A 26795-nucleotide genomic window follows, 5' to 3' on the forward strand; every position below is an offset into this window, starting at 1 on the left:
TATCCACCCATTTGAAGATGTGTAATAAAAAAAATTCCAATTGAATGATGGACTATGCCTTAGAAGGGTATTTACATACTCTCATTAGCTATGTGTCATCAACAGAGTTAATAAAAGTTGACTCAATTCAAGAAATTCACCCCGAATTGTCTGAAGTCTAACTTTACATAAGCTACATTCGACTTGACCCGAAGTTAAATCGAGTATCGATAACAACCAATTTGTCCTAACTTGAGCCAAACTAAAACGGACTTGAAACGCCCCATGATCTGATAATGACTCAACCCGATGAATGACTTGATAAGTAAGTGATAACTAGTAAGCTTAAATGATCAAATACAATCAAATAGACATTTTTTTTTCTTAATTATTTTAACTTAAAACTAAATTATATGCACATATGAATTTCAACACAAATTCTCATTATAGACGGGAGATATCCATTTATAGTTATAGACGGGTCAAATATCCACCCACTTTAAGCATAAGACAAGCAACAAGTTGTATGGTGGGGGTAAAAAATGTCATCACTTTAAGCATATCTGACCCGTCTTTCACTTTAAACGGATATATCTATCCATAGTAAGACTAATTAATAACATTAATATTAAATTAGTAGTTCACATATAAAAATATACGAGATCAAGTATATGTTGATTGCCATAGTCAATAATGACCCGAACTGAACCAGGCTTGCCATTTGGATGGCCCGGCAAATCATGACCATCTTAAATGTTTACAACCTGAATTGATATGACCTAATCGGCTTTGACCAAATCCATAGCTAACCCAATTCACCAAATTGCCACTTAGATTAGTTTAATTGATTTACAAGATCCCCTCCAAAAATCTACAGTAGCATTGTAGATTGGCATCGGATCCTTATACGAAGTATGTTTTAGATTTGCTTTCTTATTTTCACATTCATTTTGCTAAAACAAACAAACTGGCATTTCATTCATATCCGACTTGATAGCCTGTAAGGCTAACTCTCTCTCCTAGTCCTATCTCATGTATGCAAGGACGAGATATGTTTGATTACTCTCAATTTAAGAAATCAATTTAGTTTGACTTTATTATTTGTATTTTTCAAAGAATATCTCTTGTAATCACAAATATTTTGTCCTATGTTCTTATGTGGGTTTTACTTGACCCGTCACAAGCTTATGAGTTATGACGGATATCGGCTGTCACAAATGAGAATTTAATATGATCACTTCTCCGGTGACCTCCCCCTTTATCTTAATTGCTGGACTTATATTTCAACCTTTTTTTTTTCTTAAAGTGTATATATACCATCCAGTTTAGTACGGATTTGGGCTGGGTAAGAGTTAGGATCACTGGAATAGTAAAACTCTTTCTCATGAATTTTAACGCTACTGCTTTCTCAGGGCTCAAACACAAGACTTGTGATTAAGTTAGAACAACATCTTGTCAGATGATGTAAGAGCTCATGGGTACTTATATTTCATCGTTAAGTTTACACACATATCCTTTATATACCAAGTGGATAAAAATATACAATACATTTACAATATAATATAAATATAATTTAATTAACGGTATAAATTATTTGAAAAATATTTCGGATAATAATGATGGGACGTTTTGCGACCATTTGCAGCTGTGGAAGGTCAAATTACCCATCTGTATAAGGAGTAAATATGTTATCACAAATTTTTGTAGAAAATGGTATGACACAAGTTTTTTTTTTTTATTGTAAAACTGAGTACTCCGTAACATTTTACTCAAGTAACCTTATTGAAAATAATTTTCACCCGCTAATATATGTTTCAATAACAGCTAGTCTTGCTTGTGACGGGCTAATCTCGTCACAAGCTTGTGACCTCTCACAAAAAGGGAGAAGGGACAAGGTGGGGCACCCCCATTTGCTTCCCACTCACCTCTCAAATGAGCATTTTGTGAGAGGAAACAGTATCCGTCACCAGCTTGTGACGGATATCGCCCGTCTTCAATGAGATTTTGTGTTGCAATAAAGGCATCATTGTCTTTTATGGAGGAGAGTACAATGTTTTATTGTAAAATCGTTTTACACGTAGCCATAGAGCCGGGCCACGGGGCAAATTGGGCCCCGACACAATACGACTCTTCTTCAATGTCGGGTTGGGTTTCAAAACCAGCGGCCCGATTATGGACCACTAAGTATCGGGCCAGGCCGGACTGAGCCTATTTTTTTTTTTTTTTTCATTGTTATAGTGCTGTTGTCGGACCAGCCAACAGAAAGGTGACACTGGCACGACCTGATAGGAGACGTGGTCTGTGCCGGACCGACACACAAACTGGGCGGGCTACCATTGTTTGGCCCGTTGGGCCAAGCTAGCCCGCATCGTTGGCCAACTTTGGACATACTCATGTTATTATCATTTTATTCGGTTTTTTGTCTGCACAAAAAGTCGAACATGTAATATTTATTCGAGTTAAAAAGAAACCTTATATCCGAGAAATCCAAAAATAAAATTAATTCCCCACCTTAAATCCCAAAAAAATCCTCAAATTATCCCACCCTAAAAGCCCTCCTCACACGTTACACCCACTCCACAAAATACAACCCAAAGCACTCAAAAAGTCCAATCTATTCACCCAATCAACCACATTAACATAAACACCAAACAACATAACAATATCACACAACCGCGTTTTTTCTTCATTTCCTTTCCTTAAATTCCTCATTTTTTCCCTTAACCCAAAATCTCCTTTGATTTCCTATCCACTAATCCCCCCTTCCTCAATAATCCTCATTTCCTCCCCCACATATATAATCCCTCACTCACCCCCTAAAGTACGTCTCATAAAACCGTCTCATATAAAAATCGGCTATTTAACAATCCCCTAATCCCCCTTATAAACCCATCAAAATCCCCATCACCAAATTACCAAATCATCAAATCATTTTATCAAATTAATTAATCAAAAGATAATTAAAACACAAACCGACCTAACAAAATCCAATCTTTTTCCAAACCCCACTTCAAAGTTTTCCACCCACATGCAAATCTAAAAAAAAAAAACCAACCTCAAAAAACACAAAAAAATCCAATCTTTTCCAATTTTTTCTTAATTTATTTTTATTTTTAATGACAAGGCGGTGTTCTCATTGCTCCAACAATGGTCACAACTCTCGCACGTGTCCTACACGTGCACCCACCGCCACCACCGCCAACGGTGGTGGTCATGGCGGTGGAGGCGGCGGGGTGAGGTTGTTCGGTGTAAGGTTGACAGATGGGTCGTTCATGAAGAAAAGTGCAAGTATGGGCAATTTATCTCATTATTATAATAATAATCATGCGTCACCATCCTCGGCTGCTACGTCACCGCAGCCGGACCAACCCGGTTCGCCTGCCCATGACCCGGTTCGTGATGGGTATTTGTCTGATGATCCGAATCATCATGTGTCTTGTTCTTCTTCTAATCGTCGTGGTGAGAGGAAAAAAGGTTGGTCTTTTTTTTTTTTTTTTTTTTATAAGATTAGTTTTTTTTTTTTTTTTTTTTTTTTTTTTTTTTTTTGGATATCGAGGTTTCGATACCTTTTTACCAGGTGCGCACTGGGTAAATCTCGATATACGCCAATATCGATAAATAATGGGTGTTTAAATAGGAGTGGAAAGTTTTAATTTTGTTGAATTTTTTTTATTTTGATTATACATTTATGTGTGTTAATGGATAAAGTTGATCATTAGTAATTTAATATTTTTTTTTGTGTATTTATGTTGAAGTGATTGTATTTGCATGTTGATTGTTCAAACAAGTTTACATTTTATTTGAAAATGACATGGAGCAATCTGTTAGAAGGCCCATAATTTCGGCGTAAATTCGGGTTATTTTTGTGAATGAATGAACTGAGGAGAAGTGTTAGTCAAGGAATGTTAGGTGTATATGCTTCTTAGTTTAAGGTTTATGATCCTTGCCATCTAAGCTAGCTGATCGGAGTTGCCCTGTCTTTTAAGAAAGTCATGATTTTCCTTTTGAGTTGTAAAGCTACCCACCAATCGAAGATGGGTGAATTACCCGTCTTCTTAATCAATGAGATTAAAACGGTGTAAAAGTCGCGAAGTTTGTGAATTTGTATGTTCACCAGGAATACATCCGAAAGAATGAGATAGGTTAAGTTGACCCTTATTTTCTTATCGGAAAAAAAATACGTGGGGTGATAAACGAGTAGGTGGGGAACAAATCTAGGAAGAGTTATGTTGGATAAACAATGAATGGATGACGAATAATTTTAGTATGGTTAGGAGGCCTTTTGGCATTTTAGGGAGCACAGGTGATCCACGTAAGGGATTAGTTTAATGATCGTGTTTGATAGGAGGGCGGTGTTGGTGGTGGGTTATTACGCTTTAAAGCCGTATGTGCATTGATTCTAGACTGTAGAGCATCCTTAACACTTTTCAATTGCCTGATATACATGTGGTCCTGATAAATAGAGGCAAGAGTTTTATGGATATAGCACCTTATCATAAACCAAGTGGGTTTGTGTTGTTGCTTGCATGTAGAGAAAGAGTGGCTTTAACAAGTTGCAGGGTCATGTTGTGGTCTTTTCTTTGGGTTTGAGGTTATGGTCATGTGGGGACCTTGTAATGCATGTAGGTTTGTGTCAATTCCATTGTGTTGGACTAGGTGGAGGTTTTTCTGGTTATGATTGGATTGTGTTGTTTAGGTCAATAATGTTAGTGACGATAATAATTTGATCATTCAGGTTACGAGTGCATTATTGATGGCATAATCAATTTGTGTCTTTTAGTCATTTGGTTTGGCGGGGATATGGATTGAATTGATTTTTGGTTAGGTTGGTAGGTGATAGTTTTTTTGGGTACTTAGTTATAGCTTCCCTGAATACGGACTCTCTAGAGGAAACAAAATAGGCATTCAACAAAAAGATACAAATAAAAAGATTTTGACTTGGACGAGTTGTAGCTTGGACACTTATCGCCTGTTTTACTTGATGTTGGGTGCTTTATAAATTAGTCAATATCGAGTGAAGCCGTGTAGAAAAATAATGTGACTTTTATCGTCGGGCGTTGTTGCTTAGTCATGAAAGGGTGACAATTAAGTTTGTGAAAGTTTTATTGGTTATGATTGGCTTGTGGTTGTTTAGGTCAATAATGTTTGTGACGATAATAAATTTGATTTTTCAGGTTACGAGTGCATTATTGAGGGAATAATTAGTTTTTGTCTTTTAGTCGTTTGGTTTGGCGGGGATATGGATTTAATTGGTTTTTGGTTAGGTTGGTAGGTGATAGTTTTATGTGTGTGTAGTTAAAACTTGTCCGATACTTGAGTTGGGTGCATTATAAATCAGTCAAAATAAGGCGGCTTTTACCGGGGATTGTTTCTTAGTCATGAAAAGGGTGACAATTAAGTTTGTGGAAGTTTTGTTTCTGTAACTTTGTTCTCATAGCATTTATATTCACATGTTTTGTTATGGTTGCTACTATGATTGCTGTTAGTACAGGTTTATCGTATTATGTTGGTGTCTTGGCATTATCATTGTCAGTGGTAATTTCTGGAGATCGGGATTTATCATATTGTGGTGAAACTGAATTGTGCTGCAAAATATTCATGGTCAAGTGGGGACTTGGGTCAAATTTGCCTCTCATTTCTTGACATTGTCTAATACAGTAATATTGATTGCGCATGAGATCCTTTGTGATTTCAAAGACATTTTCTCAAATCATGATCCCGGCAAGGGATTATTTGCTGATACTCGTTTTATATAAACTGTGAATCTTTAACATTGCTTCTCGTGGTTTATGAGAAACTCTCTGGTCGCAATGAGAGCAGTATGTGCTGGTGGGGTTGTTACTATTCATTTGACAATAAAGCAACAGCCGGACTATGCAATTCCACGTTAAGGGGTCTTATTCTGTTTTAGAACAAGCTTATTACTCGCCTGAAAGGGATGGTAATAAAGCAACAGCCGGACTATGCAATTCTTAGCAGAATTATCATTATGTTTATGAGTCAGTCAAAAACAGTCTCCATGTGTTTTCTCACATACGGGCAAGGCAAAGTACATGTAACTCCCTTTTAAGGCCTTAACCCTCATACCCACCGCCCCCCTAGGCGACGGGCTTGAGGCACTGGGTAATGTTGTTTATGGTGTTACCAATCTGGGAGTTGCAATGAATTTGGAGATACTCTGATCTCTTTTGATGCTTTGAGGGACTGTGATGACTTGATTTGCGTGCATAGTGTGCACAGAAGTTCCATCATATCAATTTCCTCACCTGTTATTTACCTACTTCGGAATTTTCTTTCAGGTAAACCTTGGACGGAAGAGGAGCATCGTCTTTTCTTAATCGGTCTTCAGAAGTTGGGTAAGGGAGATTGGAGAGGAATTGCAAGAACTTATGTAATTTCGAGAACACCTACCCAGGTGGCGAGCCATGCCCAGAAATATTTTATCCGTCAGAGTAATGCAACTCGTAGAAAGAGGAGGTCAAGTCTTTTTGACATGGTCCCAGATATGGTTAGTGTTCTCCATCTCATTGTATAACTTCTGTTTCGACTCATCTCTTGCCTTCTGTTTATTCTGATTATCATGTGGAATGTAAAATTTCATGGAAGTTGTAAATTTAAGCAAGGTCTAATATGGTTCAATGTTCAGGACTTCAAAATAATGGTTGATACTTTTTAAGTGAACATGAGTTCCTGGGTTAGGACTTCGGTTTATTTTGGTAAGACGGGAATCACGTGATGGTCGTGACCCATGAAGCCCATGACATAACTCACTGTTTGGAACAGATAATAAAGACTATAGTTTTCAAGAGCTACTTGTAAAAATGCGTAAAAATCGTGAGCTTAGGTTTTGAATGTCTCATTTGTACTTGCTCGGTTCTGTTGGATTGCTCTTCTGTCCTTTTTTCTTTGGGGAACATCACATTAGATTGTTTAGATTTCCTTTTCTGTTAAGTAGTCTCTTTCGGGGGCAATAACTCTTGTCAAAATTCCCACAGCCCTACTTGCACATGCCTCACCTGAAAACACGATCCGAAAGAAAATATGAACAATTTAAGTCAAGTACACAACATTATGGGAGGGAGTATTTGCTTGTGATATCTAGTTTACTCTATGTGCTACGGGGAGACAATGTACGATATATGGAATTTCGTAGTATGGTATAAGACGCGTGTAGGTTTTGAAACTAATTAACTACCTATATCTCAACCTCATATGATACCTAAGTGACTTAATTTCGGTTCATTTCAGTTCAATTCAACTTTTCTCTTCACAAATTAACTCATTATTTTAGTTCGGTTCAGTTCAGATCCATTCAAGTTCAGTTCAGACGGTTTTGAGTCCCACTTTGATACTCGCAAGTTTTGAACCATGTTGACATTTGTTTTTATTTTATTTTCCAGGTAGCTGAAGGGCCAGAAGGGCAAGAGAATGTGCCTGAAGAACAATCATCACCTCCCCAACTCATTCTGAGAGAAACCGATAGTTGTAATGCTCTACCATCCCTAGATCTCTCTCTGGGCACCGAGAGTGAGCCCATGGAAACAACACCCACCGAAGAAGTACAAGAAACCCAGGAAATCCCGTCATTACCGCCTCCTATCCCGACTTTCTTTATTCCCATTCCATATCCACCATCATCCTGGAAACAGAATTCAATCCAACCCGAAATTGAAATCTTACACCATCAGGTCTTAAAACCCACCCCGGTTCACCGAACAGACCCAGCCAATGTTGACCATCTAGTGGGTATGTCTCAGCTCAATCTCAGTGAGACTGAGAACGGGTTAGCTGGTCAACCCCAACTATCTCTGAGTCTACTCGGACCTTCATCTCGACAATCAGCGTTTCATGCCAGTGCTCCTGCTGGCACTAGCTCCGAACTCCAGGAAGGGAAAAACAGTAGTAGTAGTGTCATTCAAGCTGTATGAATATTTAAAAAAAGATGGAAATATCGAAGAAGTTACTATAGTTTTTAGGATTTTTGAAGCTTTATTCATGTCTTTTAGTTTATAATTATAATGGAACATGTTGGATTAAATTTCATTAGTTCATTCACATTCTTTCTCCCTATTTACATTTAGAATCTTCACATAACTGGAAAAAACAGAGGGAGCTAAATTTCCTTTTCTTTTTGTATACCATCTTTCTTGTAAGTTTTTGTAGTTGGGTTCCTATGGTTTTTTTTTTATTTTCTTTCTTACTCCCATCTCTAATACTCCCGGTTTCCTGGTCATTTGTTGTTCTTTACCATTTTTGGGTGACTCAGTCAATTGTTATATTTTCAATTTTAAGAATGAACTTGATGAGCAATTTAATCATTCACACTCAATTTGTTCCACTTGTCATTTAGTAATTGACTTTTTTTTTTTGGTCTTTGTGTCAAAACTAAAGGACAACAATTGACCGGAACGGAGAGAGTAATTATTGGGTAGATCGTCTTACAATATGAGACAATCTTTTTGTAGATAGAGGTACTCATTTTTTTTTTCTGACAGTTGAAAGCGATAGAAACACTCATTTATTGAGTGTAATAAATGAGTATTTAAACACTAAAAAACCGTCTCACATTATAAGACTAGTTTGAATGCCCGTGCGTTGCAACGGGGTAATTAACTTATTTATAATGAAAAAAAAATGTTATAACAGTTTAATGTTTACATTCTATGTCTAATGATTTGTTTACATATTATTAAAATATCTCTTTCAAAAAAAAAGATATTAATATATACGTGGGTTAACTCTTATTTATAATCATATAATCACCCCACCTTATGCTAATCTTTCGATGTGGGACAATTCTACTATTTATAAGTAATATATTCACCAAACTTGGATTATGTTTCTGATGTGGGACAATTCTACTATTTATACGTAGTATATATTCATCAAACCTCCATTGTTTTTCAATATGGGACAAATAACATACTCAGAATTAGACCATCTTTTTTGCACTTAGTTCGACATCCAACCAGATCCCGAATACCGAATACGGACAATTGCTACTCATTATATATAATAGTTATATTTAAATTTAGTAATATGATTAAGTACTCTCCATTAATATTTGTACGTTGTTTTTCTTCATTTTTTTTATCATAATTGAGATACGGAAATGTCCCGTGGTACCCCTTAATTTTGTCAGATTTTCCATGTTACCCTACTTTTAAAAATCTTCCTATGGTACCCTTAAGGTTCTACTTTTTTGCCTATGGTACCCCCTAATGTAAAGGCTGTTAAATGGACGTTAAGTTTGATGGCATGTTAATAAAATAACAATTAAAGAATAATATCCCCTTTCTTGTTTTATTGGTACGGATATCTCTCTCTTTTAAATGAAAATTTAATTAACTATATCATTATAATATTGAAAATTTCTCATGGTAACCTTGAACTTTGATAGATTACACATGGTACCCCTAATTTTAAGTTTCTACAAATAATACCCATGTGTTCACCTTTTTTCTTTCCCAGAATACCATTTGACAACTTTCGTCATTACTCATATGACTTGTGACTCCTTTTTCTTTTGTTATCTATTACACAAACAGTTCATCATCCAATTCCTAATTCTATATTTTATTTAATAAACTAACATTTAATACCTAAATAATAAAACACAAATAGTATGACATGCTCAGTTACTCATAGGTGTAACGACATTATGAAAAAATTAAACACAAGGGTATTATATGTAGAAACTTAAAATTAGGGGTATTATGTATAATCTACCAAAATTCGAGGGTACAATGAAAAATTTTCGTTATAATATTTACCATTTTATCGCTCTTCCTCCCACCTAAAAAAATGTTACAACTTTAAAAATTTAACATTTAGTTCAAGATTATGTTTAAAGTCTCTTATATAATAAGTATACTTTGAGAGATTCAATATATTTGGGGTGATACCTAAGTTCCAAGGATAAATCCTATTTATAAATATGGGATCACCTCACCTTATGATAATCTTCTGATGTGGGACAATTCAACTATTTATACGTAGTATATATTTATCACACCTACATTATTTTTCAATGTGAGACGAATAACATATTTAAAAGTACACCATATTTTTTGAACCTAATTCGACTCCAACCCGATTTAATAATAAGCAAATACTATATTATCTATTAATATTCATACGTTTGTTTTCTATTTTTTTTATCATAATTAAAATATATGCAAATGATATGAAGCTATACTCTAATAATAGAATTTTTTTTAATACAATTCTAATTATATTATTTAAACGTAGTATATTTACCACACCTACATTATTTTTTAATGTGGGACATATAAAATGTATAGGTAAAAAATAATGATATAAACTTTAAGAGATCTCCAAGACAATACTTAACAGACTCAAAAGATTTTGGGTTATGACTTCTATTTATAATCATAAGATCACCCTGCCTTATGGTAATCTTCCGATGTGGGACAATTCTAATATATATATATATACATAGTATATTCACCACACTTACATTAGTTTTCAATGTAGGACACATAACATACTAAGTACACCATTTTTTTTCGCACCTACTTTGACATCAACTCGATTTAATAATGAGAAAATATAATAGAATCTACACTCTAATGATAGCATTTTTTTGTCACCATCTAATTATATAATTTTCATACGATACTTTTTTGTCAAATGAAATATAAAGTTTTTATATCAAAATTATAAACATCACTTTAATATAATATAGAAAATGTATATATATGAGACAATTCTATTATTTATACATAATATATTCATCACACCTACATTATTTTTCAATGTGGGACATATAATATACTAAAAAGTACATATCTTTTAGGATGCCTCCTATTTAAATTTCACCCTACTAAAAAGTACATATCTTTTATATACTATTCTTTCGATGTGAGATATATAATTTAATTATTTAGACGTACTATGTTCATCATGCATACATTATTTTTCAATGTGAAACATATAACATACCAAGAAGTAAATGTCTCTTCTTAAAAAAAAACCATTATTGTATACATATTATTTTTCTTTGAAGGTAAAACCACTTAGTCTCGATCAACGATTATTAGATAGGGATCTCTATATCGTACATATAACGACACATTAACACTCTATTAGTGCATTCATAAGACAACCATTAGTAAAATCTTTAGTTTTGTACTGTTTTAGGAGACAACCATTAGTAAAACTCTTGGTTTTGTATTGTGCTTTAACTTTGTGTATGTTGTAATATTGTTCATTATAGGTTGTCTATGTGACACCAACATTAAGTGATTTTTGCTTCTCTTGTTCATGTTCTTAACTCTTTCCCGAGTAGTTATCATGAATCTCCACTTTATTTTTTATATCATATCGTAGTGATAATAATAGAAAATCTTAAGAGAGCTCTTTAAAACAATCTATATATAATCATAGGATCACACTACCTTATACTAATCTTTCGATGTGGGACAATTCTACTATTTATATGTAGTATATTCACTACACCTACTTATTTTCCAATGTGGGACAAAACATACTAAAAAGTACACAATTTTACATATTAAGAAGTACACCATCTTTAATATGTGCAAATAATATGAAATTTATACTCTAATGATAGCATTTTTTACCACAAAGCTAATTATATTATTTTCATAATTTTTTTAACGGTATTTTTTTGGCAAATGAAATGTAAAAGTTTGATATAAAAATTAGAAATATCACTTGAATATAATTTAGGAAATATACATATTATAATAATTAAAAGATTCTCTACTTTATTTTTTACATCAAAAATTATACTTTCCTAAATTGATTTTTGATGATGTGGACGCTCTCAGATCGCTCGAAAAAACTCTCTTTTATATATATATATAGATGGTCTTTGTATTTGTGTTGGTTTGTGCACTAAATTTCCTTTTATAAAGGGCCCACACAGATGTTTAGAAGGATTACTATACAGGATTATTTTCTAGCAAGATTTTTTTTGTTTAGTAGAATTGTTTATTTATTGACTAATAAGGTGGTTCGGGTGGAAAACATGATTTGGAGAATCCATTAGTGTAATTTATGTGCGATAATGAATTTTAATGTGGTCATTTAAATATTATCGACAATTCTATTAAATAAAATATTATTTGTTCTAGACCGTTGAATGTAGTAACAATATCACAAGTGTTATGCAGATGTTCTTCAATAATCTTCTATGTGATTTTTGAGTGAGCTAACTTTTCCCAATATTGTAACTCATTTGTGTAACAGGTTGTACATTTAAATAATATGAAGTATAATATTGTATTCTAAAATTATAAAAGATCGTTTATATATTTTTCTATGTATGCCCATGTAATTTTGCACGGGTCCTAAACTAGTATTAAGGATTTTAGGGAATACTCCTTAAATTATTCTTAGAAAATAATCCCTTCAATACACACCAAATTTCCCAAGACACCTAATAAATTTTCACAAAAAATATAATTTTGTGAATTAAATTTGAAGTTTTATTTTTCAAAGATTTATATTTTTGACCTCCAAAGAGCAAATAGGGAGTTTGGTGTGCATTGGAGGGAGTATATTACAAGGATAGATATTATTTATTATGTCAAAATTATCACACGAGAACTATTTATTTTTTTTGTTTTCTTGCTATTTAACTGCACGTATTTTTAAAAAAAAAAAGAAATTAATTAAATCAATAGCAACAACATAAACAATGTTTTGAGTATATCATCCACCCACATTCTCCTAGTTAGCAACCAAGGAAAAGCATGCACTAACATATGAGCTACCCTATTAAAACACCTACGAACAAAAGAAAAGACCACAATTTGGAACAAATTACAAATAGAATAAATGTCTTCATAAATTAAATGAGCATCACTTTTTCCCGTCTTCTTCTGCCTTAGTTCGTTGATAACCACCAAGGAGCATCAAGCAGCGCAACCCGGCTACGGGGAGCTATTCCACTGCTTCCTCTTGCCGCATGAGCCTCTGCTTCCTTAACCCCCCCACTTATCACTGCTATGAACTGCTACACTCCACCGTACTACCCCTTCACCATCTCGGGCCACCACTCCAAATCCCACCCCAATTCCTTTCACTATCGCGACGTCAACATTGATTTTGATCATTCTCCTCGTCGGTCTCCTCCACCCAACACCTTGTCTAATCCCACCGTCCCTTTCCCCACGTCTTCCATCCGCCATCATTTTCTGGCCCCCATTCCCTACTCCTTCCGTCACACGCTCACCAAAACCTATTTCACCTCTCATCTCTTGAACAATTTCTTTTGCTCTCCTAACCACCTGTCACTCCTCCCTGAATTCCCCTTCAAAAATAAAAGTGTCACGCCTCTCCCAGATCGCCCAGCAACATGTCATAAACACAATCATCCTCCCTCATCTCAGCAAAGATCCTCTCCACCCACCCCCTCACCCACTCATTCCCACCTTCGATCGAGACATCCAAGCCCATCTCCTCCCAAATATCATCCACCCACCCATAATCCCTAACCACATATAGACAAGTTTCCATGTTATTAAGGCAAAAAGGGCAGTCCATGTCGACACCATTAAGCCTTTTGGCGATATTCCGCTTCGTGGCTATGGCATCGTGACACAACTACTAGAAAAACACTTTAATACGAGGAAGAACCAGCGTTTTTCAAATCATATTCCAAAGCCATTTATTCCGAGAGTAATCCGATGATTCATCCTCTTCACAATCCCCCACAAGTATCTTATAAGCCGACTTTGCCGAGTAATCACCAACTTTCTCAAGATCCCAACACCAAACATCAACCGTCAACCGGTCGAGATGCACTAGTTTGAATATTACATATCTTATCCTTCTCAAAGGGGAGAAAATGGAGCTTACCTTATCAATGTCCCAGCCTGTGCCATCGTCCCGCATCAACTCAGCCACCTGCATATTTGGGCCATGACCATTAATTGGAGAAATAATTCGACGAGTTTGGGTTTTAGGAATCCAAGGATCCCGCCACACCGAAGTGCTCTATCCGTCCCCAACTCGTCTCCTTACCCTCACTTTTATCACCTCTCAAGCCTCCCAGATACTTCTCCGATCCATGTATAGCTCGGGTTATACCCGATTTCCGCGTCCATAAAGGAACGATCATAGAAGTACTTCCCTTTTAGCACACGAGCCATAAGACTCGTCTCATTTGTCAATAATCTCCACGTTTGCTTCCCTAAAAGAGCCATATTAAATTTGTTGAAATCCCGAAAGCCCAATCCTCCCCTACATTTCAGTCGAGCCATCATATCCCACGCGACCCAATGGATTTTTCCCTTCCCTTTCTTCGCACCCCACCAAAAAGCTGAGACCACTGAACATAGTTTGTTACAAAATTGCAATGGTAACTTAAAAACACTCATAGCGTACGCGGACATAGCTTGAGCAATTGCCTTAATTAAAATCTCCTTCCCTTCCTTACTTAGTAATAAACCCTTCCACCCCTGCAATTCCGACAATTTATCACGAATAATATTGATAAGGGCTTGCTTTGACTGACCTATCACCATAGACAGCCCGAGAGTACCTTGTTCTCCCACTTCTCGCACCCCTATGACCGCTACCACTTTAGCTTTTCGAGATGGCACCGTCCACTTACTAAACGAAATAGTTGCCTTATCTAAACTCACCATTTGACCAGAGACTTTTTTATATTTTATCAAGATATCACGAACTTGCCTCACGCTTCCTTCCCATTGGCTTTCACAAAAATAATACTATCATCAGCAAAAGGAAGATGGGATACCATTGGAGCCATAGGAGCAACACGCACCCATGTATGGACCCTGACACCATCGCATCTCGAATCATAGTAGACATGGCTTATGCACATAAAATGAAAAGATAAGGCGATAACGGGTCACCTTGCCTTAAACTCTATTTGGAGTAAAAGCCGCCGGAACTGACCCATTAACGAGCACCGAGTAGCTAACCGATTTTACACATTCCATAACTCTATTCACCCAGGACCCCACAAAACCCATCCTCCACAAAACTTGCTCCAAGAAATTCCATTCGACACGTCATATGCCTTAGACATATCCAGTTTCAGAGCCATATGATCCCCACACTCTTGGCATTCTTCATGGAATAATTCAAAAGCAGCAAGAATATTATCTGTTATTAACCTACCCGTGGTAAAAGCACTTTGATTTTCCGAGACGATATTACCAAGGAACAGTTTCATCCCATTAGGAATAAGGACAATTTGATGAGTTGAATTTAATCCCCCCGGAAAAGGTGTCCCATTCAGAATATTTAATACAGTACCAATTACAGACAATCCACTAATATGCAATTAAGTTTGAAAAAATAACGCATTCATACTATCAGGTCCGGAGCTTTCACAGGGTGCATTTGATTAAGTGCTTCAATGGCCACTTCTGTTCTACATCCTCCTTACTACTAAGAAAATAAAAATTTTCTTGGTTTTCCCTCCAAATGCTTCCATCTAAATAAAGAAACAAGTAAAACTTTCTTTTTTCAAACTATTATCTTTTCATTAAAATATAATCTTATAGTTAAATTCAAAATTATAATTTTTTCATCAAAATAAAAGAAAATTGATGTTAAATTATAAATTATAAGTTGGTAAATTTTTCATTAACCTTGTGACAAAAAAAATTAATTACAATAATTGGAGAAAATTTACAAATAAAATCCTTAAGTTTATGGTAAAAAAAATATAGATTTCATAAAAATACACCTTTCATAACTTTAGTTTTCCATTATAAATAACAACCCTACAAAATAAATACTTTATACAGGTCCGTCTTTGAGGGTGTGCGGCCCAAGAGGTCGCACAGGGCCCCAAAAATTTTGGCCCAAAACTGGTCTTGGAAGCCTGAGAAAAAACCTAAAATTAGATAAGAATGTTTTGATAATGGGTTTTAACATACAATGTAGCGCAGGCTAGTGGTTCTAATTGTGCTGTTAAGTGTTTGATGTAGTATGACGTCCCAGGTTCGACTACCATTGTTGTAATTTTTAATACTCCTATTTCATATATTGTTAGGAGGTAGTATAAATTTAATACGATTGTCTCATCTTTCTGCCATCTTAATTTAATAGGGCTCAGATACCTTAGTAGTTGGGATTAAACTTATACTTTAAGTTGAAAAATACAATATAGGGCATTAGGGCCCTGTTTTAAGATTTCGCACAAGGGCCTAAAATCTAAGAAACGGCCCCGACTCTATATATACCGCACAAATAACACTCTACAAAATGAATACTCTATATATACCGTACATTGCACGGGATTTATACTAATTTTTCAGTAAGGATATTATTCATCTCGCTTATCACCCTCCTACCCTCAATAGCGATCAATATCTCGTTAAAATTACACGGACTGGTTGACCCCCACCTTCCGTCCTACTTATTGACCCATTTATCGTAGTTTTAAAAAAAAGATGACAGACTGTAAAAGTGTAATACTCCCTCCTATTTCCTTATATCTTCCCCTTTCTTTTGAGCACAAAAATTAAGAAATGGGAAGAAAGAAGGAATAAAGTAGAATAAAGTATTGTAAGTTGTGAAATTTATAGGTGAGAGAAAATAATAAAGAAAGAATGATGAATAAAGAATAGATAAAGTAATGAGAGTTGTTGATTTTTTAGGAGAGAGCAATTAATAAAAAATGAATGAAACTTACCAAAAAAGGAAAGAGGGAAGATAATCAAACTTGTGTGAAAAAAGAAGGAGGAAAGATAATAGGAAATTGGAGGGAGTATTAAATCCCACTCTCAAAATTCAATCAAATAAACAAAATCAGAAAAAACAAACCCCTTACTCAAATCCCAAACCAACCCCTCGTCCCCTCCGATCGACCTCCGTTCGCCGGCGCCGACTCTACCACCGCTCGTTCGACAACGACGTGCGACGTCCACGGTCCATTTCTTCAGGCATCAGTTGATCAGCGAAACCCAACTTAATTACTATTTTAAGAATGAGCTTGATGAGCAATTTGATCATTTACACTCAAATTGTTCCAATTGTTCCACTTGAACAAAGTGATACTTCCCTTCATAGTTGAACAAAGTGATACATATTGCATAGTCCATACTTGCTAATTGATATTGCTTTAGTTTTTGCACTTTGGTAAATCAACATATGCTACTGTATTATTTACTCATTCATCCTCTTTGCCCTCGATTTTAATTGTGGGTGATTGTGATATTTTGAAGATCAGTTGATTCACAACTACACTACACTTTGGGCTGTTGTTAGAATTAGGATGGTGGAGTACTGGAGTAGGATGTAATAAGGTAGAGCTGACGGTGTTCGGATTAGTGAGGCCGGACCGATGATGTGTTGTGTATGTGCGGTGGGTTGAGGACTTGAGGATGATAGATTGAGAATGGTGCAAGGATGGGATAATTAGGAAATTAGGAAAAAAAATTCAGGTGTTTAATATTAACATTAGCTTTAATTAAGTTGGTAAAGGGAATATGGCTAAATGTTAACGATGTTATAAGAGAGAGGATAAAAAGTAAGACTTTTGGGCAGCTTGTGCACAAAAAGTAAACCTTAAGGGTACCTTGATCACAAACATAAAAAGGTGGATACCATGGGAAAAGTGGTAAACTTTAAGGGTACCATGTGAATTTTCCGTTAATTAATTAAACTTTAATCCCTAATTTCTTTCCCTAATTTAAATTGTGTTGAGGATTTTATCGAATTGAATTACTTCGTAATAGTTTAGGTGTTAAATTGTACAGTTAATGTGTAAAGTTAATAGGATTTGATAATTTTAATTGATTGCGTTATAAATAACCTGATGTTTAATTGTTAATTGGTAAAGTTATGAGCTTTTGTCACCAGAAAATTAGTCTTTCCGTTCCTGGTTATTTGTTTACGTATTTCACTTTATTACTACTCCCTCTGTCCCAGTGATTTATTGTCCGTCCTTTTCCATTTTGGTTGTCTCGGTCAATTGTTGTCCTTTCTATTTTAAGAATGAACTTAATGAGCAATTTGATCATTTACACTCAATTTGTTCCATTTGTCATTTAGTAAATGACTCCCTCCTCCTTCCTTGTCTTTGTGCCAAAACCAAAGTACAACAATTGACCGAGACGGAGAGGGGACTTTACAGTTTCGCAGTTTGGATATGCTTGTTTTTGTTGGATAATTTGACTATCCATATTTGTTAATTCTGGTCAACTTAAACGCAGAGCAATGCTACTACAACACAATTGGAGCTCCCTTCCTGACGAAATTATCGCCGAGATTATCTCCCATCTCGACGTTCCTCGACCTCGAAGCTCTGCCATTAATATTTCCGCAACTACTTTCAAGGTTAATTATTTGGGACCTGTTACGTTCAATATTTCTGACTTTTGGAAAATTCTTGATAACCTCTTTACCATATTCACCACACCCTCTACCAACACCTTTAGTATTTATCTTGACGATACCCTCTATGAGAGACCTTGTGTAAGGCTTATCTTAGACTCATGGGCTCATCGTCTACGTGTTCGTAACACACAACACATCGAGATTAGATCTGATTATGTTTCCTTTGGTGACCGAGTTTGCCTGCCTAGCGTTTTCCAAATTCAATCATTGGTATCACTTCACTTGTCATGTGTTCCGCTTGTTTCAAATCCCATCGTTCTTCCAAACCCCAAGAAACTTAGTCTTGGTTCTGTTAATCACGGATTTTTGGGACGGCTATTAATTGGTTGCCCGTCACTTGAAGACCTGTCCTTTTCCCTTACTGAGAAGCCAAAGGGTAGAAATGGGTTGGTGTCAATATCGAGTAAGAATTTGAAGCGATTGTGTATAATTCTAGATATCTACCTGGTCCTTGGGAACATTGAGGTTATCATCGATACTCCAGCATTGGACCACTTGTTCTTTAGTGCTAATTCTCCCCGTTTATCAATGCGGATGACCGAGTCTGTTTCCAACCTCAAGTCTCTTGAACTCAGTGGTGTCTCAACGACGATGCTCTACAGTAATCCTACCAAGACTATCTTTGAGTTCCCTAATATGACCCATCTTACATTATCTTTGGGTTCCTCCGAAATATTTAAAGCAATATTTGTACAACAAAGGCTGCCGCCTTATTATCCCAATTTAGAGGTTATTGTCTTAAATTTTTCTATCTTTTACGATATTGTCTGGGATACAAAGGATACATTTGTGCTAGTTGATCATGTGAAGCACTTGGAGTTGCATATGGGTATCGTTCGAATAGACGGACAAACGTTGAATCTTGTGACATGGTTGTTGAGAAGTGCTCCGATTTTAAAGAAACTAGTCTTCAGTGGATATGGAACTCGTCCTAGTGATGATTTCTTGGGCAAATTTCACAAAACTGTACTTAAGTGTGCCGAGGATACTTCAGGTTGTGAAATCGATTTCTTAGGAGGATATAAGTTATAGACGGAAAAGTTCCAAGGATAAGCTTTTACAAAGTCCATGATTTTGCAGCAACTAACCATAATCAGTAACGACGACGGGGGAATAAGAAAATGAATGATTTGATAAAAATTGGAGCACTTCTGCTCTTCTGCACTTGGTAAGAGAAGTGCTCTTCATGAATCATGATGTTCCTAAAAATTGGAGCACTTCTGCACTTCTGCACTTGGTAAGAGTAACTTATGGTATAATTTTTAATTTTTATAATTTTTCATTGAGCATATCTGTCTTTCATATAAAAGTTACTGTAAATGTAAAATAGTACTCGTATTTCCTAACAAATGTGTTATTTTATGGAAATAAAAAAAATTAAATGGGATGATTTATAAAATAGGGGAAGAAGTAAAATGGGCATAATTTTTAGTTTCAATTATTGTTATATTCGAGGTTTTTAATAATTAGTTGTAACTTTATCACTTTGCTTATAATTTAAATGTTGGCTTTCCTTTGCATAAGAATCGCAAAATGACTAAGGTTGATTTGTTAAATAGAGGGAGAAGTCAATTCACGTCCAACTTTTTTTTATATAATCATACATTATACTCATATATAACTATATAAGTGATTAAACATAATTATGACATTTGCAAAAATAAGATTAGAAAAAGTAAATATTGGAAAGAAAAGTATAAGTTTTCATGCGATATTGGAAAATATATAAACGGAGTACATACTAGCTCTCATTATGAGAAATTAATTTTTGATATTGTATAGATCTCTTATCGAATTAGCCATTTTACCTAGAAGTGGCAATTATTGACACGATTCGAAAATACGACACGAACCCGACACGAAATTAGCGGGTTAGGTCTAAGACGTTGTGACCCTTTTATGTAATTGAGTTGACACGGACACGACACGAAACTTAAATGGGTCGGGTTAGGGTTGAGTTCTTTTGACACGAACCCGACACGAATAACCTGCTTATTTAAAAGTGTCAATAATCCACCCAAACAACTTAAAAATATGTATTTTCATTCCTCAATTGTGGGATTATAGGTTTATTAAGCTTGGTTTATTTTATTAGTTTATTCGGTTAAACGGGTTAAGTGGGGTAAAAATGACCCGCTAAAAGATAAATGGATTAAACATGACCTGCTAAAAGATAAATGGGTTAAACAAGTCGGTTAGGTTATAGAAAAATTAAATGGGCTGGGTTAGGGTTGAGACAAATGACCGGTTTATGTAATTGGGTCGGGTTAGGGTTGGGGTAGCGGTGACCCATTTAAAGTTGACACGAACACGACACGGCCTGATCTGTTTGCCAAGTCTAATTTTACCCAAATTATTTCCCAAACTAGCCATTGTCAAAATCAAATAAATTGTTAAAACCTTAACAATGGTTAAAATGGGAATTAAATTTAAAAATGGTTAGTTTGGAAAATTCTTTAATGAAAATGGTCATTTTAGTAAAAGACCCCATATTTTTAGCCGCAACTTTTTATCATAAAAAGCTAATGAATTTTTAACATTAAGTTCTTTAAAAAAAATTCTTTATCTTAACACCGGAGACAAATGTATGAACAGGGTGAAATATTGAATGTTATAAATATTTAAATTTAAGTATGTCTATTTATAACTCACCATACTTGAGTACATGCTAAAAATAACAACCTCTATTCTAGGAAATATGTTTTAGGCAGAAAAATATCGAGTTTTTTCTATTCTTTTAGTAAATAGGGGATTTGTGTGCAAATCAAAATATACAAGAGTTGTTAGTTGTTAGGATTATATAACCATAGCGATTATATAAGCATAGCCCATATTAAACCCCAATTCTTATTTCAGACCAAGGTATCCGTCTTATTAATAAGACGGATACCATATTCTCTCACAAAATACCCATTTAGGGTGAGTGGAGAAGCACATGGGGGTCCAACCTTTGTCCCCTCTACCCATTTCCTCTCACACAACGACCCGTCTTAAAATCCGACCCGTTTTAAGCAAGACTTACTTACGGAGTATTAGGTTACCCTAGCTAGTTTCTCTGCCGTAGACATTCTACTATGGAACAAAAACCTAATCACACATCAATGGTACAACACCATAGATGGAGTTCTCTTCACGACGACATCATCAACATCATTACCTCCCGCCTTAACCTTCTTTGCGACATCGTCATTACTATTTCCACTACTAGTTTCAGCATCAAACAAAAGTACGATCTATACGAACCTACCTACAATATTTACGAATATTGGACCATCTTTGATAACCTCTTCACCTTATTCGCGCCACCCGTTATCGACACATTTTGTCTTGATATCCACGCTTACCACTACGACGAACCTCGTTGCTGGCCAATCATCGACACATGGGCTCGTCAACTACGTTCTCGTAACGTCCAACACATGAAGCTCGCTAGCTTTCCAGGTCCCCATCAATTTGATGAAAACCGATTGTACCTACCAAACGTTTTTCGAATGCGTTCCTTGCTAACACTTGATTTATCGTTTTATAGCTACCCCGTCGGTTATTGGAGAGTTCCTAATTCCATTCTTCTACCAAACCTCAAGAAACTACATTTCGATGACTTCGATTATGAATATTTGGGAAGGTTATTAAGTTGTTGCCCGTCACTTGAAGACTTGTCCTTGTCGATTGATATTCCTCAAGAAAGTGTTGTATTAATTACAAGTAAGAGTTTAAAACGATTAGGTATACAATTAGACGGGAAGTCGATCCGTGATGTTATTGTCGATACTCCAATATTGGAAGAATTCAATTATGGTTCTAATTCTATATTATCAATGCAAATGCTGGATTCTACTTCAAATGTCAAGAAGCTAACGATCAGCGGCTCACCGATTAGGTTCATCAATTGGCCTACTACCTTACCCGAATTGATTCACCTTAAATTGTCAACGAGCTTTGTAATATCTAAAGAAATACTCGAGCAACAAATGATGCATTGTCCCAATTTAGAGGTTTTGGTGTTGGGTGATCTTTTCGACTATAAAGAGATGATTTGGAATCAAGAAGTCGAGTTCATGCTAGTTCAACAAGTGAAACGTATAGAATTGTATCTGCATTTCGATCGATTTAGCAAAGATGTGTTGAATCTAGTGACAATCTTGCTAAGAAGTGCCAAAGTTTTGGAGAAGCTCGTTCTCTGTGCGCCTCCCTCTTGTTTTGGTGATAAATTGGTGAAATCTCAATTCTGCCAAACTTTATTTGAGTGTGTAGAAAGTACCTCACGATGTCAAGTCGAACTCTTATGAGTTAGACTGATTACTCCGCTCCGTCTAAATTATTTGTTTACCTTTCATATAAGGTATATTATAATTATTTTTTAGTTATTTTCTTATGACTTGAATATAAGTACTATTCCGTATTACTTATAAGTCAATATTACTTCTAAGTCAATATTATAAATCTCGGCCTTAATCTTATTATTAAGAGGACTATTATCTTCCCTGACTTGACTTGTCTTCAATTAAATATGTGTTCGTCTTCAGTTAACTATGTGTTCGCCTTAACTCGTCTTCAATTAACTCGGAGTAAATCACCCACGATTCGACGGCGAAGGGAACCATACAATTTAAATAAATACAAAACTAAAAGTCAAATAAGAAATCAAATTGGTCATATCTCGATCAGGTACAAAACCATTGCTTGCTCTATTGACATGAGCAAAGTCATCTCAAACGAATACACCGACAAGTCAACAACAATTAACAAAACTTGGCTTTCCGTATACAAACTACTTCCAACTTAATTGAATTCGACATCCCATCTCACCGAAAGACTAATTTACTAAGTACAAAATATATAACTAATAATAGCCACAACAATAATATAACTACATTAGATCTCGAACAATAATAATAATATTAGGGCTGATAAAATCTTGTTACCTTAAACTGTAAAATCAACCGTAAATCATTCGCAGGTTATTCCGGAAAACCAATCATGCAGTAAGGAGGATGCACTGTCAGTGACACATACTACAAAAAAGCATATGGCCGATCGATAATGAACATGGAGCTTCGTTGGCCGATCGACAATTTCGCCAAAGACGTCAAATTTTGCAAACCCAGTAAAGAGAGAATGGCCATGATATTTTTTTTAAATTTAATTTATTTTTTTATTCTAAAATACAATATTAGACTATAAAACTATTATAGTCAAATAAAATATTAAAATAATTGGGGTATGACCCGAAACCCAAATCGACCCGACCCAACCGAAACCTTCTTCGAACATAAACTAATATAAATACTAATACTACGTACTCAAATCTCCTAACCCTTAATACCCTGCCGTTCGTCATCGATCCCCAAATAAAAGCTCAGACATTCATCAAATCCAATGTTGAGCGAAGCCGTTCCAGCCGCTAAGGGACACCATCATAGTTGGAGCTTGCTTCCGAACGACATCTTCGCCGACATAATCTCCCGTGTCGGCTTTACTCATAAAGCCGTCATTACTGTATCCAATACTAGTTTTATCGTTAAACATACAGCCGATGCAACCGAACGATGGTTCATTCCACCCTATGATCTATACGAGTTTTGGACCACCCTCGATAACCTATTTACCGTGTTCATTCCACCGTTTATCGACACTTTCATTCTCGATCTTCACCCTGCTCACTATGACGAGCCTCGTTGCTGGACTATCATGGATAGATGGGCTCGTCAACTACGTGATTGCAACATCCAACACTTCACTGCTAAAGGTTTGCGTCGCCATCGCTCCGATGATAAAGTGTATCCACCAAATTTTTTTCGAATGCATTCGTTGGTATCACTCAAGTTGAATTTGTGTGATAACAGGATTGAATCGAGTGTTCCTCGTTCTATTATTCTCCTTCCAAACCTCAAGAAACTAACTCTAGATTGGATTAATTATGGATTTTTGGAACGGTTATTAAGTAATTGCCCATCACTCGAAAACTTGTCCTTGTCCGTTCATACTATTGAGGAGCGTTTGGCATCACTTAAAAGCAAGAAATTAAAGCGATTACGTATAGCGCTAGAAGGGTTTTCGATCAATGATTTTATCATTGATGCTCCAATGTTGGAGAAATTGGATTATTATTCGTTTTCCATATTCTCAATGCGGATGTTAGATTCAATTTCGGACGTAAAGTCTCTTAAAGTCGAAGTCAGTGCAAGTTCGAGGAGGATCGAACTTGGTTCGAAGACGACAATGATGTTCCCTAATTTAAGTCATCTAAACTTAGTTATATATTCGCCTGAAGTATTCAAAGCAATAGGTTTAATGCTACATTGTCCTAAGTTAGAGGTTTTTGAGCTACGTCTTGATAAGATTTACTACTACAGGATTAGAAAGATGGTTTGGAATAAAGAAGCCGTATTCATACCCGTTGAGCATGTGAAGCACATAAAGTTATATCCGAGTATGAGGTTCGATTGTATTGGCAATGAATTGTTGGATTTAGTGAGATTCTTGCTAAGAAGTGCCAAGGTTTTGAAGAAGCTCACTATAAATGCATACGACCCTCATAGTTTTTACTTGGCCAAACCTTACTTTTACCAAACTTTATTTGAGTGTGCTAAGGCTACATCCCGATGTCAAATCGAACTCTTGGAAGTAGATAAACAGCCTTAGGAAGACTTTTTAGGGCTAAAGTTGCGGAACTTTGAACGGAACAACAAGGGGCTGATCGGCAAAGAAGAGACATCACAAATAAAGTTAATTGAGTAGATTTTGTTTTTCCTTTAATCAAGTTATGGTGTTTGATCTTTTATTTCGAGTTAAATAAAATTACTATGCTATCTTTTTATTCAATTTTACTTATAAACTATTGTGTTTTCCGATTACTCTCTAGGGTTAAAGATTGCAATTACAATTATGTGAAGCACATAAAGTTATAGCGTAGTCGGCCGTAATGTCACATTTGTTTACCCAAATACATTTGTGCTAGTTATAAGGACTATTGTATTCCCTAACTTGACTCGTCTTCAATTAACTATGTGTTCGCCTGAAATATTTAAAGCGATAGGTCGTTTAACGCTATATCGTCCGAAATTAGAAGTTTTTTTTGTTTCAACTACTTGATGGCCTTAACAAGATGGTTTGGAATCAAGAAACGTCATTTGTACCCGTTGCGTATGTGAAGCGCATCGAGTTGTATGTTGGTCCGAGTGTCCATATATATGACAAAGAAATGATGAATCTAGTGACATTGTTGCTAAAAACTGCCAAGGTTTACACCGTTACTTAAACTGTTGTGTGTGTTTTCCTATTATCGCCGTAGGCCGTGACTCCCCTAGCTATACATCGGGTTTGCATGACCAGTAAATTTAAAGTACAAAGAAGATTACAATTATCCCTATAATATATAATCTATTGCTCTTTCATTCATCCAATCAAATCGTAATTATTTTATGAGACGGTTAGTATAGGACGGTCTGTCTCGATCACATTGTCTCACGGTATGAGACCGTCTTATTCTGAAATTTGTGCCAATAAAAAATATAGTAAGTTGTTAGGATTACATAGGCCCATATTAAACAGGTCGAAGGACGTTTGGTCTTTGATATTTAATTTATGATAATAGATACCTCTTTTCTTATTTTGTAAACAAACGGAAATTTCTACAAATGATCATGAGTTTGAAGGAGAAATCTTAGATAAAATATTGCAAGAATAAAAGAATATAAGATAATGTGCCCTAAGGACACACCTTAGAAAATCCGATATATATATATGATACATAGTATATTACCTTAATTCAAATTCATTCTTAATAACCTAACCTTGCCGTAACTCCATCCTCTCCAAGATCAACAAAGGAAAAAAAAAACCTAAGCAATGCTACAACATAATAGATGGAACTCCCTCCGGACGACATTATCGCCAAGATTATCGCCGACCTCAAGTTTCCTCGAGGAGCCACCGTCACGATTACCACCACTGATTTCAACATCAAATTACTCACCTGTTGAATACAATATTTTCAAGTTTTGGAACATTCTTGATAACCTTTTCACATTATTCACCACACCTTCTATGAACACCTTTAGTATTGAGCTTGACCGTGCACTCTATTTAGAACCAAGTTTTGGAACATTCTTGATAACCTTAGACTCATGGGCTCGTCGACTACGTGATTGTAACACCCGACACATGGCAATGCTTGGTTATTCTAAAATTGTTGATTATCTTCCCTAATTTGACAAACCTTTCATTATTTGAAATTAACTCCTTTGAGTTATTTGAAATTAAAACAACAAATGTTGCATTGTCCCAATTTAAAGGTTCTTGTGTTACATTTTTCAACCGTGTACGATATTGTTTGGGATACAAAGGCTATATTTGTGCTAGTTGAACATGTGAAGCACTTGAAATTGATTATGGATACCGTTCGAATCGACCAACAAACGTTGAATTTTGTGAGATGGTTG

General features: G+C 35.5%; 3 protein-coding genes across 3 annotated transcripts; all 3 read left to right on the top strand.

The window, feature by feature from the left end:
* The first annotated feature begins 2519 nt into the window (after positions 1-2519).
* Positions 2520-8141, top strand: LOC141610937 (transcription factor MYBS3-like). Its single transcript, XM_074429249.1, has 3 exons — positions 2520-3453; positions 6279-6487; positions 7380-8141. Exons 1-3 carry the CDS (start codon positions 3096-3098, stop codon positions 7905-7907), a joined length of 1095 nt encoding a protein of 364 aa, XP_074285350.1. The 5' UTR covers positions 2520-3095; the 3' UTR covers positions 7908-8141.
* Positions 8142-18171: 10030 nt separating this feature from the next.
* On the top strand, positions 18172-19383 carry LOC141612844 (putative F-box/FBD/LRR-repeat protein At5g25850). The gene has a single exon (XM_074431593.1). It carries the CDS (start codon positions 18172-18174, stop codon positions 19381-19383), a length of 1212 nt encoding a protein of 403 aa, XP_074287694.1.
* A 4347-nt stretch (positions 19384-23730) lies between these two features.
* Positions 23731-24996, top strand: LOC141612845 (FBD-associated F-box protein At4g10400-like). Its single transcript, XM_074431595.1, has one exon. It carries the CDS (start codon positions 23731-23733, stop codon positions 24994-24996), a length of 1266 nt encoding a protein of 421 aa, XP_074287696.1.
* Positions 24997-26795: the final 1799 nt, after the last annotated feature.

Source organism: Silene latifolia, chromosome 11 (genome assembly GCF_048544455.1).
Source record: "Silene latifolia isolate original U9 population chromosome 11, ASM4854445v1, whole genome shotgun sequence".
NCBI classification, from domain to species: Eukaryota; Viridiplantae; Streptophyta; class Magnoliopsida; order Caryophyllales; family Caryophyllaceae; genus Silene; species Silene latifolia.